Source organism: Rattus norvegicus, chromosome 8 (genome assembly GCF_036323735.1).
Source record: "Rattus norvegicus strain BN/NHsdMcwi chromosome 8, GRCr8, whole genome shotgun sequence".
Classification (NCBI taxonomy): domain Eukaryota; kingdom Metazoa; phylum Chordata; class Mammalia; order Rodentia; family Muridae; genus Rattus; species Rattus norvegicus.
Genome location: NC_086026.1, coordinates 64,193,571 through 64,208,977, shown reverse-complemented (window position 1 = coordinate 64,208,977; position 15,407 = coordinate 64,193,571). Strand labels below are relative to the sequence as shown.

Sequence of the window (15,407 nt, the reverse complement as noted above, 5' to 3'; positions counted from 1 at the left end):
CGCAAGGCCCTGGGTTCGGTCCCCAGCTCCGAAAAAAAAGAAAAGAAAAAAAAAAAAAAAAAAAAGGCGAGGCTCACAACCAAAAATATAAAATAGTAAAACTAGCAGTAACTTATAATTAGGAAGCAAAACTGGTATCAAGTGGTAAATATGTGAAGGCCGCTCTTGGTCTGAAGACTGGATATTCAAACTATCAGGATGTGCCTACATTGGTATTTGCTTTTATGATATTTTCCTAGAATCTGTAATTGTGACCTTTTTAACTTTTGGATGCCGAGTTTTAAACCAATGCCTAAACCCCAACCCTTGGACTATCCTTTCTAATCATTAGGAGCTGACCATATTTACAAAACTGTAGGAGAGAGCGAGCTGTGGTCCTAGCTCCTAGGAGTGCATGAACTGCTTTGGGAAAGCAATCAGTGAAATTGCACCTGAGGAGTGAGTGACACCATTAGCAGGACCTATAGTGTGAAGGTTCCAGATCATACACCACCACTATCCTACACTAAGGCCATCTCCTCCTGTAATACACAATTCCTATCACTGAGCTCTCCAATTCTGTCCTAAATGTTAACAATGACTGTAACAAAAGACATAAGGTATGAAGGTGATATGCCATCTCTAGTAGGTCCACTTTATTTAGTAAATATGTATTCAAATGAATCACACAAATGAGGAACAGGCAGATTAGGAAGAAAGAGATTCAATGAATGTAAGCTACAAACAGGAAACTTCAGTTTGAAAAAAAAAATTGTGTTTACCATAGTAGCCTTGGCTTTAACTCAGACTGCCTTTCAACTCAACCAATCCTGCCTCAGCCTTCTAAGCACAGAAATTGTATGCATCACTAAGCTTGGTGAAATACAGTTTTTAAACATCCAAACTTCAGTGTTAGAGTGGATCACCTGGTAGGACACTCCATCACTAGAATGTTAATCTGCCTGACTGTGTTTGTACAGAAGATCCTGATTTAGGTCAGATTACTGTTTCATACTAAACTATCTCCATAACTTGACTATCCAATGTGATACTCCCTGAATTAAATTCATTTACTGTTTCTTAAGTGGATACTAACCATATTTCAGACTTCTGATTCTCATTAATCTTAGCACTGAAAGGAACTTAGAGATATAGTAGTAAGATTAACCATCCTGGATGTTATGTTGGGAATGAACAAAATCTGATTACGGAACACACTTGATGAGAGATTTTTGGATAGCATTCCATTTAAGTCATGCTTTATTCTGAGTTACTATAAAATACGACTAGCCAATGTGATAATACAATTTTCTTTATTAAAAATAATTTACAGCATCAATAACATATACACAATTTCATAACTGAACTTTACCTCCAATATATTTCTATACAATACTTAACATTATTGAACTTAAAACTGTTATGCTATTTTGTTGGCTTTAAATAACAATGATTTGTAGTTACTTAAGAGATATATATGGTTTTACAGTCACATATAATGCATAAAATTGATAAAACAAACAAAAACAAAACAAATCAGCACAGTCACCTTGAAGGGGAAAAGACCCCAATGAAAAAGAGCCAAAGTTCACTTCCTTCTCCTTTTTTACTCCCCAAATCAAATACATTATCATTATCCAGTACCTTAATATCTTCTCTCTAGACTCAAAGGCAAAAGGCTCTGAAAAACGTCAATTTTCCTCATCCTGTCACCATGGAGAAGAGGGATGGACACTACATTGTCACCATATAAGCAAATAACTGACTCTGGCTGAGCTCTTAGCTTTACAGCTTTTAGGACAATACCAGTGAAAAATCCAAGCAGTGTGGTGAGGAGATGCTGTGCCTCTCTCTCATCAGGTACTAACAGGTACTTGCCATCTTGAGAACCTTCAAGGAGTAACTAACAATGGCAGTTCGGTGTCTGGAGGCCTCTCCTTTCCTTCATCTGTATGAGCAGCACAAGTAAGGCACACAACAGCCGGAGCACACTGCTCTTAAGAGACTAAAATGCTGCTGTTGGTAACTGTGCTGCATCCAAAATACTGACTTTTTTTTTGTGTTCACTTTCTTTCTCCAAATATTGGTAATTTTTAGAAAATAACAAAAAATACTAAAAATAGTCAACAAAAAAGTAACAAAAACAGGTGCCACATTTTTGCATTATTTGGCTGGAGGCAGAATCACAAGATGCACACATTGGAACATGTGCTTAATTTCCTTCCCCCATTTAAAACCATGCTTATCAAGAGTTTAGGTCACTGTTTCTAGGTGAGATATTAAGAGAACCTTGAATTTGTTCCTGAAATGCAATTTCTATACCATTACTGTATTGGAAATGTTTGATTAATAATTAATGTTTGATTCATAGCGAGTTTACCATTTTCAGACATTTATGTCCACACCTGCAGCTCAGACTACAGGCAAAGTATACCTTCAAAATATGACAGATTTTTTCCCCCATATATACATCTGGAATTACCATTTTTTTAAAGCATGTACCAGTATTTTAATACTCAACTTGTAAATTCTCCATTCCTGATTCAGGCTTCCACAGATTAACATATATGTGCAGACAAATACATGGCATCTACCAGAACACAGTATGGTTTCAAAGTAGCGAAGAAAACATTTACTAAAGAGACTAGTTTTGTCAGACTCTAGTCCAACTAAGTACATATTTGAAAAATATTTTGAAGACTGTACGACTGATCCTGTGTGAAAAGTCCTCAGCTCTCTTCACTCACTGGTTTGGTAGTTCCTTATGTTTAGCATAAAACAAGTACTTTTCATTTTGTGCAATGCACAAGAACAGATCAGATAAAAAAAATTTAAAAAAAATCACTACGCTTAACTTTTTGCTGCTACGTTTAACTTCTTAATTAAAAAGAGGCATAGGGCTTTCTAAAATTAATTTCCGGCCTTTTAAAAATGATGTTAAACATGGAAGCATGTGATGTGGTGTAAAAGATAATGCAACTGCAGACACATGACACACACACACACACAAACAGCAGTGACCACCAACTGTCTTATCTTTAGGGTCAATTTTAATTAAAAAAACAAATAATAATGAAATTAACACAGTGATGTTTCCCAGATAAAAGAAAGACCCAAATAGCAAGGAGTCAACTTAAAGGACTGTTAAAAAAAACAAAAATCAAACCAAAACCCTTAGGGGTGCATATCCATAGCCATAACTATGGATGGATAATTTATAAGTCTAAAGGAAATCTAGAGTTTGACTCAAATTGTTTCCAGCAGTCATAAAAGGAGTGTGGAATGTCAGCTAGTGATTCCTAATTGAGGTTACAGGAGTTACAGTCATGTAAAATGAGCAAAATCTAGTCCAAATTAATACACCAGTATTTGGGCTTGTGAGTGGGTCATAGTGGCAAGTTACTGAAAAAATTACAGGGCTATACCACAGGAAATATATTCTTACTAATACACGGTACCACACAATCAGCTGTATTTTACAGTCATTTATCTGCAGACATGGAGGACATTTTGGCTGGTCAGAGGGACTGTGATCTGGGGCAGGTTCTATGCCTTGCAGATGTATTGAGACTAAGGCCAAACCTGACTTACATTACAAACTGGAAATGCCAATTGTGTCCAATTCAATTCTGGAAAGAAAAACATTTAAAAATTCATTTCTAAATCAGGTACCCATTTCCATAATTTTAGGATCTAGTCTGGCTTCTTCTAAATCAACTTGCTATTCTTAAACCAACAAACAGTAGTCCAGTTTTAAGGTGCAAAACAAAACAAACAGCTTTAGAACGGCTATTCATATGAATCTTCAACACAAGTTCAAATTCTGTCTTTATTTACAAAATGTTCTCATAAAATATACCCCCCATACTTACAGGTCTCTTCCACAACACACTTCACACGTTGATTTTAGCAATGTTAATAGCACCATTCGTATATTATTTAAAATCAAGATTTCATTTTAGTCACTACGTTGATTCGTTATCATTTACATCCATGGAGGAGAGAAGTATACTGAAATCATCTGCAGTTCCATGGCAATGATTCCTGGGTCCAGCACAGAAGAAGGCTTTGCAGTTACCAGCCATGAAAGATACCATGGGGAGTAGATACTATAAGAATTTTCGAGCCACAAAGTTTAACAATCCTCCATGTTTGTACAAAGTTATCTCCACATCATTTTCAAATGCTGCAATCACGCTGAACTCTTTGCCAGTGCTCGTCTTTAAACAAACAAAAAGATGTCCTGTGAGTCGGAGCCTCAAAGTGTTTGGTTAACATCATTTGTAGTCACATTCACTACCTGATTTCTTGCCACATTTTCTTGATTCTAATTTCTCAAATTTTGATTGCCCAATACACTTCTATTTGAAAACATGAGCTCCCCCTCCCAATGAGAGCAGAAAAACAAGTATTTTGATCTCTGATACTGAATGCAACTATCAGCCTGTGCAAGTCTACAGCACGACTTAGACTGTGCTTCCCTGTGAAAGCCATCACTCACCGCTTACACTCACTATCCACTTAGAATACGTCTATTACATATAGTGCTACTGTCCTTTCCTTTGTTCCCTTAGTTATAAAATCTTACTCCAACTTTGAGTGGTGAACTTTTGTTTCTCTTTGGAACTGAGTAATGCCTGGGGCATATTTTGATCAAAACAGAAAGAGCTAAAAACCCGGCACATATAAGTGGAACCTCAATTCTCTGCCAAGCATCCTTTTAAGGCCAGTTCCTTCTACTGTCCTCAGACAACATGGATGTATTAATACACAAACTAACAGGAAAGAGCTACAGCTTATATGTACTGACATTAGCATGCAATTAGAAACAATTCTCCTTGAGTATTTGGGAATCTTTGAAATACCTTTATATTTAACGTAATTCCAGGAAAGAGTTCTTCAGGAAATGATAAAGAAAATACTTCTCTGCCGGAGAGGCCCAAGGAATCTGCATTTTCTCCTGGGAGGAACTCAAGTGGTGCTATACCAATTCCAATCAAATGATCTTTGTGTATCTTTTCATAGCTTTCAGCCAAAACAGCCTTTACACCCTGTAATAAATGTACATTTTATTTCTTTTCATGATTTTGAGCTGCTGCTGCTGCTACTACTACTACTACTACTACTACTACTACTACTGCTACTATTATTATTATTATTATTATTATTATTATAGGCCCTTGGATGATGATGATTAGATCTTGATTTATAGCCTAAACTAGCTTCATTCATGGCAACCTTCCTGATCTCTGGCCTCAGTGTACTGTGTTTATAGGGTGTACCACTATGTCTGCCTTATAGTGAATACTATAAAAAAAAAAATATCTACTTTGGGCTTTGTACAGTTTTTTTTTTTTTTTTTTTTTTGGTTCTTTTTTTTTTTTTCCGGAGCTGGGGACCGAACTCAGGGCCTTGCGCTTCCTAGGCAAGCGCTCTACCACTGAGCTAAATCCCCAACCCCCTTTGTACAGTTTTTGATGGAATATCCCATTACTGAGATTTGAGCTGTATAAGGTATCTACAGAAACCTTTTATAGATTGCTCTTTATTAAGAGGCCACCTCTAATCTCAGCATTCTGGAGGCAAAGGCAGGTGAATCTCTAAGTTCGAGGCCAGCCTGGTCTATAGAGTGAGTTCCAGGACAGCCAGCACTCAAAAAACAACAAAAAGTAAAAATAAAAAGGTTAACTAACTTGGCAGACTGATAAACTGGAATCAAGAGACAGTGCTATCACTATTAAGGTCTGAGACAATCTGCAAATAGAACTTAAGTTTTGAGACTTAAAAGTGTAAGGTCCTCAAATATTGGAGAATTAATAAGCTACAGTGAGACCTCTAGATTTAGTCCTAGTCTAATTTGGCAAATGTTTATTGTCTAAAGAAAATGAGCTAGAGCAGTGGTTCTCAACCTGCTTTCACAGGGGTTACCTAAGGCCATCAAAAAATAGATATTTACATTATGATTCATAACAGTAGCAAAATTATGCTTACGAGACAGCAATGAAAATTTTATCGCTAGGGTCACCTTAACAGTATTAGAAGGGTTAAGCGCCACTGAACTAGAGCTTCCAGACCTGGCTTCTCCACTTGAAAAAAAAAATACTGTCTCAGAAGCATTTTAGGACATCCCCCCCCCCCTTAATCATACAATTCTTTATCTTCTTTCTTCCTCCAAAATCTGAACTGTACAAATATACAATATACTTGCTCAACTACCTTATGTTTACCCTGTACTTACACATAACTGGCCTGGAACTATGTAAACCAGGCTATCCTCAAACTCATAGAGATCCTCTTGCCTCCACCTCCAGAGTGCTGAGATTAAAGACGTGTTACACGCCTAGCTCAAACATAACATTTTAAAAACAACTCAATCAACTTTCACTCACTGGGAGTCTAAAACCCCTACTGAGAAGGAAAGATATAAACTGAGGCACACTGGGGTTTTGGGGTGGGGGGTACATATGACAGGAGACAGGGATAACACATGGCCTGAGAAACCAGACTGCAAACAGGGATGGAGCTAACCTGTGCCTCCTGTATAAGTTATTGTCCTTGGAGAAACTGAATAGCCTCAGAGAAAATACAAATAGACAGGTTTCTTATTTGGTCAAGGGGTGTTAAATTGGGCCACCTGAGTCTCTTGACAGAGCTTAAGTGAAAAGGAGGCATTGTTATAAGTGAGAGCTAGTTTAGGATGGACTCTTCTCTCTTCACTGCTTCCACACAGACTTCCTTATGCAAAATAAAATAAAATAAAATAAAATAAAATAAAATAAATTGAGGTTTAATCAAATTCAGAGTAGCAAAATAAAAATAGAAATTTAAAATATCACCTAAGATCAATAAAAACAAAACTCATAAATGTGTGATTCAAATAATATTAAAAATCCCAAATAAGCCAAATAAACTTTGATATGTTATTGACAAAAAAGAACATTAAAAATTAAGTTTTTTTTCTTTTCTTTTATTGGACATTTTCTTTATTTACATTTCAAATGTTATTCCCTTTCCTGGTTTCCTACCCATAAACCCCCTATCCCATCCTCCCTCCCCCTGCTTCTATGAGCACTCCCTCACCTCCATACCCACTCCTGCTTCCCCACCCTGGCATTCCCCTACACTGGGGGATCGAGCCTTCCCAGGACCAAGGGCCTCTTCTCCCACTGATGTCCAACAAGGCCATCTTCTGCTACACATGCAATTGGAGCCACGGGTCACTCCATGTGTACAAAAATTAAATTCAAGAATATAAAATTCAGAATCCATACCAGCAAATAGGGTCCTTTCGCAGCCCAGTCTCTTGAATTTCCTGAACCATATTTTTTTCCTGCTAAAATTATCAGTGGGATACCTTCTTTTTGGTATAATTCTGCAGCTTCAAATACATCGAGCTACGGATTAAACAGACAAAAAAACACTTAATACAGAAGGTGACCCAGTGAGCAATGGCCAAGGCACTTTTGTATACATCCTTACCGTCTGTCCTGATGGAAAATGAATTGTTTTGGGAGCTGGCTTCCCAATAAACTTATTAAAAAGCTTGATGTTTGCAAACGTGCCTCTTGTCATCACAGCATCATTACCTCTTCGAGCTCCATAAGAGTTGAACTCTCGGGGAGTAAGGCTATAAAAGTTATGAAGGATGGTTTTCATGTCAAGTAGAAACCGATAACATTACTGAGTTGTAAAATCTGTTAAAGGCTGTAGTCCATCCCCGCAACTTTAGATAATCTCAAGCTAGCACAGTAAGTAGAGAGCAACTACACATGAGTTTATCGAGTTTATCACTCATCTATAAACAGTTTCTTAGCTAATCACCCTTAATAATCTGAGGCAAATCTCAGATCTCACTCTATTTTCTTGAAAAGGCAAGGACTTAGATATAAAGCCAAGGCTGGTTTCAAATTTGCAATACTCTAGACTCAATCTACCATGTAAGCAACTACCACGCTCAGAAGTTTTAGAGGCCAGAAATTTCTGAACAAAAATTCTTGCCAATCAATAACTTTATTTTTATCAGCTGCATTTGATCTTTTATACAGAAGCTTCAATACTCTGAACTTATACACTTAAAAAAACTTTTTACTTCATGATAGAATGATATTGACTGGTGGTTTTCAACCTTCCTAAAGCTCTATGATGCTTTAACACAGTTCCTCATGTTCTGGTGACCTCCAACCATAAAATTATTTTGTTGCTACTTCATAACTGTAATACTGCTACTGTTGTGAATCATAAAGGAAATATCTGATATGTATATAACCACTGTGAAAAGGTTGTTCAACCCCAAAAGGGCTCATGACCCACAGGTTGAGAAACACTAGTATAGCCAGACTCTGGATATCTGAACTTTCAGAAGATTCTAAAGCAATGAAAACACTAGATTAAAAGAAATAATGCGAAACTATATATTTAAAGGAGGTGGTAACTGATTTTCTCTGTGGAGGATAATTACTATTATGACCAGAATAGAAATCATAGCTAAAAAATATTTGGAGGCAACACCAGCAAGATGGCTCAGGTCAAGGCACTTGCTGCCAGGCCTATGGATTCCCAGGGTACATGCAGAGAACTGCCTTGGATGTTTACACACACTAAATAGAAATGCAGTAAATTGTATTAGGAGGAAACTTTGTAATAAAAACTATAGTATTGGGGTTGGGGATTTAGCTCAGTGGTAGAGCGCTTGCCTAGCAAGCACAAGGCCCTGGGTTCGGTCCCCAGCTCCGAAAAAAAAGAAAAAAAAACCTATAGTATTTTTGTCAAATCAAGCTTCATAGATTCAATTATTATAAAGCATTTCAATAAAAATCTTGCCATTTGAATTGCTCAATCAACAAATAATGTCCAAAAGTTAATCAACACTACAAATCAACTTCCTGACACCAACACAGTTCTTTAGTGATAACAACTCCGTATTTTTTTTTTCTCTTCTTTTTCTTTTTTCTTTTTTTTGGAGCTGGGGACCGAACCCAGGGCCTTGCACTCGCTAGGCAAGCGCTCTACCACTGAGCTAAATCCCCAACCCCACAACTCCGTATTTTTTAACATAGAAATGACAATGCCTTTCTAGTGTTAAGTTTGTATCTCTTTGGCTCAGTAATTTAAACTGCTTGCTGTTCCTGCAGGGAATCTGAATTCAGTTTATGGAACTCATGTCAGGCAGCTCACAACTCCAGCTCCAAGGGGTTCAAAAGCCTCTTCCTGCCTCCATGGGCAGTACATACATGATGCATACACAAACATGGGTGCATACACACGTACACAAGTAAAACATCTTTAAAATAATATACCTCCTATATATTTAGACTATTCAAATTTGATCCTTTCAGTCTTGATATTGATACATACCAATCCTGGCCTCACTGATGCATATTTTATAGTGCCATGAAGCACACATTTGCTACAATTTAATGATAGGAAGCTGGTTAGAACCAAATGGTCAGGCTCTACTTGGTGTGTCAAACTAAGCTTTTATTAATCAGTTATTTCTTTAGATTTTAAAAGCTTCATTTACTTGTTAGTTTGAATAAAGGTAAATTAAAAATAGTGACTTCAATTTATAACACTGTAAGGAAAGGGGGTCAAGCTGCTACTTAATTCTTGCTAAAGACAAATGTGCCAACAATAATATCCCTAAGAGAGCATGTACTTACTGGATATAGGAATAGGACCATAAGAAAAGCCTCTTAGTAACAGAGGAAGAAGGTAAAGCGACACCCCAGAGACATGAACACATACATGCATCACACATGCATGCATGCACACATACATACCCTCTGTTTGTCAAGTACTTAGCAGCAGCACTGCTCCTAGCAATGCTTCCAGCAGGTGATATGTGGTCTGTAGTGACAGAGTCTCCCAAGTACAACAGGACATGGGCATTTTCAATAGGCTGGGATGCAGCTGGTTCTTTGGTCTAAAAAGAAAAAATTGAAAACACTGAACGAACTCTCTCTCTCCCAGCCCTTTTTTTAAAAAATTGATCTTTAAAAGATCAAACAATACACCAGTACTTACAAGTTTATCAAAAAATGAAGGGCATCTGATGTAAGTAGACTTAACATCCCATGGAAACAACACTGAATCTGGAGCGTCTAAGGAATTCCACCGTTTATTTCCCATCTGCAAATATGGTTTGAAGAATGGACCGAAAAAATATCTCAGAAAAAGAGACTTTAAAAATATCTACAATAATACTACTTAGGTAAGAGTGAAAGAAAAAAACCATATCCAACTGAAAAATCATGACATTTTTGTTCAGAATAGACTTGCTTTAAAACTTTCAACCCATCGAATTTTCAGGAGCAATTTTGAGTGTTAAGTTTCAATGCAAACAAATATAAAACTTCATAGAGTCACTCTACTCTCTCTTTTTTTTTTTTTAAAGATTTTATTTATTTTATGTGAGAGGCCATCAGATCTCATTACAGATGGTTGTTGAGTCACCATGTGGTTGCCGGGAATTGAACTCAGGACCTCTGGAAGAGCAGTCAGTGATCTTTACCACTGAGCCATCTCTCCAGCCCCCGAGTCACTCTACTCTTAAACTAAATAACTCATAAAGACATGTATGAGTAATATGTATACTCACACAGCAAAACGATAGAGTATGTAAGGTATGTCATCAATCTTTTGAGATATCACACAGAAATGTTTTATTTTTTTCAATGTATTTGTCCCTTATCACCACCTGTTAGTTTTGTCTTTAAATGGAATTTAAATAACAGCAGCAGCAAACCATTTCTCTTCAGTCTCCACTACTACATCAATGGTCTAGTCTACTAACACCTTTCTCTACCTTCCCTAACACTCTCCTTTCACAATAGTGGGTTGGAGAGATGACTCAGAGGTTAAGGGCACTGATGCTCTTTCAGAGGACCCAAGTTCAATTCTAAGCATTCACATGTCAGGTCCTAACAACCACCTGTAACTCCAGTTTTGCAAGCACCAGGCACACACATAGTATAGGAACATATACAAAGGCAAATACTCATACATACAAAAAGTAAAACTAAATACAACCATCTTGTGTAAAACAGCAATGTGAGCAAGACATAGTAGTATGTTCTAGCACCCAGGAAGCTAATGCAGGTAACAAAAGTTAATGTTGGTCTGATTTACAAAAAGAGGTGCCTTCAAAACAAAACCGTCTAACATGCTTTCCAAAATTTGAACAACTAATCCTTATTCAAATTTTCTTTTCTCTATATACATTTAGCATAATATACAATTATTTACCTAATCACTTTCTTCTTTCTTTTTTTTTTCTGGAGACAGAGTCTTGCTATGTAGTCTTGGCTGGCCTGTAACTAACTCCCTAGTAGATAGCCCAGGATGGCCTCTAACTCATAGTGAACTGCCTGTTCCTGGTCCCTTCAATGCTGTGATTAAAGATGTGTATCACTGCACCCAGCATTCTTTCTGAAACAGTCTCCTACTGTAACTCAGGTTGTCCTAAAACCAACTCATGATGGAATCCAAGCCAGCCTTGAACTTGTGATTTTCCTCCTGTCTCAGCTTTCCAAGTGCTGGGATCACAGGAATCTGCAAAGCTGGCTAATTATTTTTTTCTACAGTTCGCTGTCTTTCTGTGATAGAATGCTCTTTGTTCAATTAGCAGTTGCCACACAGGCATTTTCAGAATACTCTAGTTTATACAACACTTTGAACACAAAAGACTGTATAGATGTATCTGCTCATTTGTAAACAAAGGAAAAGTCTTAAAAAGACACTGCTTCCTGTCATGGCCAGGATTTTAGTGACAGTAAGCATTAATTGTTTGCTCTTACTTACTTTGATTTTTTTTTAAACTATTTGAATAGGAATGATAAATACTTCATAAAGTAACTCAAAATCAGTGAGAATATTCTAGGTCTTTCTCCTCATAACTAGCAATTCCAGATATAAAGTGACATCAAAAATTATGAATTCACCAGACATTTGCAGAATTACAGAAACAATAATAGCTAGCCAATTTATAGAACTAGCCTCAATGCCCATCAACAGATGAAGAAAATGTTTTATATAACAGTAGTACTTTTATTCAGGAATTAAAAAAAAAAAAAAGAGCTATTTGTCTGAGAATAGATGGACTGATGATCATCATGTTAAGTGAAATGAGCCAGACTCAGAAAAACATAAAAATCTCTTACTTGGAGAATCTAGATTTAAATATAATAGTAGGAAGAAGACCATGTGGAAGGGGTGAAACAAAGATAAATATCACACATGTAGAATCTCTCTCTCTCTCTCTTTCTCTCTTTCTCTCTCTCTCTCTCTCTCTCTCTCTCTCTCTCTCTCTCTCTGTGTGGGGGGGAGGGAGATAGAGAGAGAGGGGTAGGTGGTGGAGAGAGGTGGGGGGGGTAGGTGGTGGGGAGCACCCAAGAGAAACAAACTGACATTTTTAAGAAATGAAGCTAGAGAGTATTATTATGTTAAGAAAAATAAGCCAGACTCAGAAATACAGATATTGTATTTTTCTCTTATGTGTAATATGTGTAATGTAGATTTCAAAATAAAATATGTCCCAAACGTTATGACATTCTAGCTGAGAAGTTCATCGCATAGAAGAGTATGTTATACTGCCCATGTTTAAAGCTATAAGAGAGAAGGCAGAACTATGAGTAGGGAGAGGATTAATGGGTGTAAATCTCTTGACACAGTGTTTCTGAGTTTGAGCTCCGAGAAGCCATGTAAGCAGGATATAAGGCTGCAAATCAGTCTTTGGATAAAATGGGAGGTAGAGGTAAGAGAATACTTAGAAGCTGTGGATCAGCTAGGCTGGCAGCAGTGGCAAGACGAGAACCTTTCTCCAATACAGTAGAAGGTGAAGACTAACACCCAAGGTTGTACTCTGACCTCCACACATGCCATGGTATGCACAGGCCCATATTCATACACATGAACACACACACACTCACACCATTCACATGCGAAAAATTTTTAAATGCTTGCCTGAACACACATACATGTGAATGCAGAAGGGATACTGTTTGGGAAGAGGAAGGAATCCAGCAGGAAATAGTGGGGACAAGAGAGAGCAATAAAGGAGTACAGTTGACACAAACATGAAAATGTCATCAAGAACACCTCCACCCCAAAGTTCACACTGTGTAGCCCAGGCTGGCAGAACTCAAGAGTTCTTTTGCTTTTTGTCTCGAGTGCTGGGATTAAAGGTCTGTCACCACCATTGTTAATAGTTTTACACTTACACACACACACACACACACACACACACACACACACACACACACACACACACACTTACACACACAGGTTTTTTTAAAAAAAACTCAGTCATAAAAACTGTACATTCAAAATTTTACATTTTTATTCTGTCTAAAACTCAAGAATCATGGATCATGCCTGAAATCCCAGAACTGAAAGGGCTGATTGCTGAGGTCACAGGTTAGCGTGGCCTGTAAGGAGTGAGGTCCCACTTAGTATGAGTGAGACCTTACTTCAAAATAAAGAAACGAGCTAAAAATGAATAAAGTCCCACAAGACTCTTACCTCTACTTTCTCTTTCAGTGCTTTAAACATGGACAAAATAACATGTTCTTCTTCTATCTGATGAACTTCTTCTCGACTAGGCCAAATGTCATGCAGGTAAATGTTCTTGCCTGTAGAGTCAGTACCTGATCAAAATTTCAATATTCAGTACACATATTAAAACAACAATGGAAAACCAACACCTCAAAGCTTTCTTATCTTTTCAAAGAATAGTCACGGAAATCAAGTAACTGATTTAGAACAGGGTGTGTTTCAGGTTTAAGTACTGCACGCCAACTGCATCTGCATCTTCTTTCTTCACATCAGCAGACACATTAATAGCAGAAAAATGGACGGTGTAAGGGAGTAACAAGCACTGCGTGTTTTCTTTCACATCAAGAATCTGTTTTAACAACTTCTGGGAAAAAGTGCACACAAGTATACATATAAACATACAGATAATATATAGGAAAACACACCTAATGGCTCTGTCTGGAAATCTATATTCACTGTGCCTGCTATGGCGTAAGCCACCACTAAGGGTGGAGAGGCGAGATAATTAGCACGGACACAATCACAAAGACGACCTTCGAAATTTTTGTTTCCAGATAAAACTCCACAGGTAACCAAATCACCCTAAGGGGGGAAAACAAATATACTTGATTCAAGAACTTATATATACTCACACAATTATAAAATTTGTCTCAAAAAATATAGTTCTGAGAGCCAGACAAACAAAAAACATTTCATTAACTTTTAAGTACAGAACTACCATTCTTATACTTTAGTAGTTCCTTATATTACTAAGGAATTATTTTTAAAATGTAGAAGTAATTCTTTGTATTACTTTAGGATCCACAAGTTACTCTTCCCAAGAGTTTCAAGTATAAATATCAACATACACATTGATGTACACTGTCTGTAATTCACTAACAAGATACAGTTAAAACGAGTTGGGGCAACTTTCAAAGAAGCTCACAATCCCACTCATAAGTATGTCTACTTTTTAAAATTAGCTTCTATTTCTTAACCCTGATGCTTAAGTAGATATTGAAGTATCCTTATTAAAAACAAAAACAATAAAAACACACCTAGATGTGCTAAGTCACATTTTACCTGTTTTACTGCATTCAAAATTGCTTCTGATAAAGGTGCTGTATTTCCTACACACGTTGAACATCCATAGCCAACTATTTCAAACCTGCATTTGAAAAGTGAAACATGACTGGATAGTATATTTATAGAGAAAGGACAAGTCTTATCTCTTTATTTCTGTTATCACAGTAAAATTACTGTTTTGCCAGCAGCACATTAATTTCACAGTTTTAAACATTAAAGTTCACTGGTAGCATGATTTGTACTGACTTTAAGTCTTACAAGAGCTTACGTATCTACAAGATCTGTACTAGATCAAAAGTATTTATCACTCAATATTAGAAAGCTCCTCTATTATAACTAGAACTGTATAAAGCCACTTTTAAAAAATCCACGTGTTTCCACTTGAAAGGCTCTAAAACATTAGGATGCCGTTACTCTAACAGCTCATTGAAGGTCCCAAAAGGGTAAGGAGACACTCTAGTGGGAGTACATCATTCAACTCTCAACTTCTCAAAGCACACACCTAAGAAGAATCCCTGACAGTAATTCCAAAATAAGATTACAAACATAAGCCTCTAAATTACTTTAGCTGCTGTTCTAAAGGCAAAATAAAAAAATCTAAAATTTATGAGGCTTTTAATAAGGACTGATAATTTATGTAAAAATATTATTTTCCAAAATTACACTATCATCACTTAACTAAGAAAGAAATGTAAAAGTTGTTTATCTTAAGCTTCACAGAAAATTAACCTGCATATTGTAGACCCAATAACTCTGCAAAACCTGAATCAAGACAATTTGTTCAATTCTCCTCACTGCTCCCCAATACAAGG

At 36.8% G+C, this 15,407-nt stretch overlaps 1 protein-coding gene across 5 annotated transcripts in view; it reads right to left on the bottom strand.

Annotated features, from left to right (window-relative positions):
- Positions 1 to 1,275: 1,275 nt before the first annotated feature.
- Positions 1,276 to 15,407, bottom strand: part of Ireb2 (iron responsive element binding protein 2) — an 83,551-nt gene continuing 69,419 nt past the window's right edge. For 4 of the 5 annotated variants that reach the window (XM_039082090.2, XM_063266079.1, XM_063266078.1 and 1 more), the window contains 9 exons: positions 14,593 to 14,677; positions 13,956 to 14,112; positions 13,498 to 13,622; positions 10,003 to 10,107; positions 9,759 to 9,901; positions 7,459 to 7,606; positions 7,251 to 7,373; positions 4,845 to 5,030; positions 1,276 to 4,199 (listed from right to left, as the gene is read on the bottom strand). In XM_039082090.2, coding sequence (XP_038938018.1) covers positions 4,089 to 4,199; positions 4,845 to 5,030; positions 7,251 to 7,373; positions 7,459 to 7,606; positions 9,759 to 9,901; positions 10,003 to 10,107; positions 13,498 to 13,622; positions 13,956 to 14,112; positions 14,593 to 14,677 — 1,183 coding nt within the window. In that variant the 3' untranslated portion in view covers positions 1,276 to 4,088. The remainder of the gene's footprint in view (positions 4,200 to 4,844; positions 5,031 to 7,250; positions 7,374 to 7,458; positions 7,607 to 9,758; positions 9,902 to 10,002; positions 10,108 to 13,497; positions 13,623 to 13,955; positions 14,113 to 14,592; positions 14,678 to 15,407) is intronic. The other variant, NM_022863.2, reaches the window with a different exon arrangement.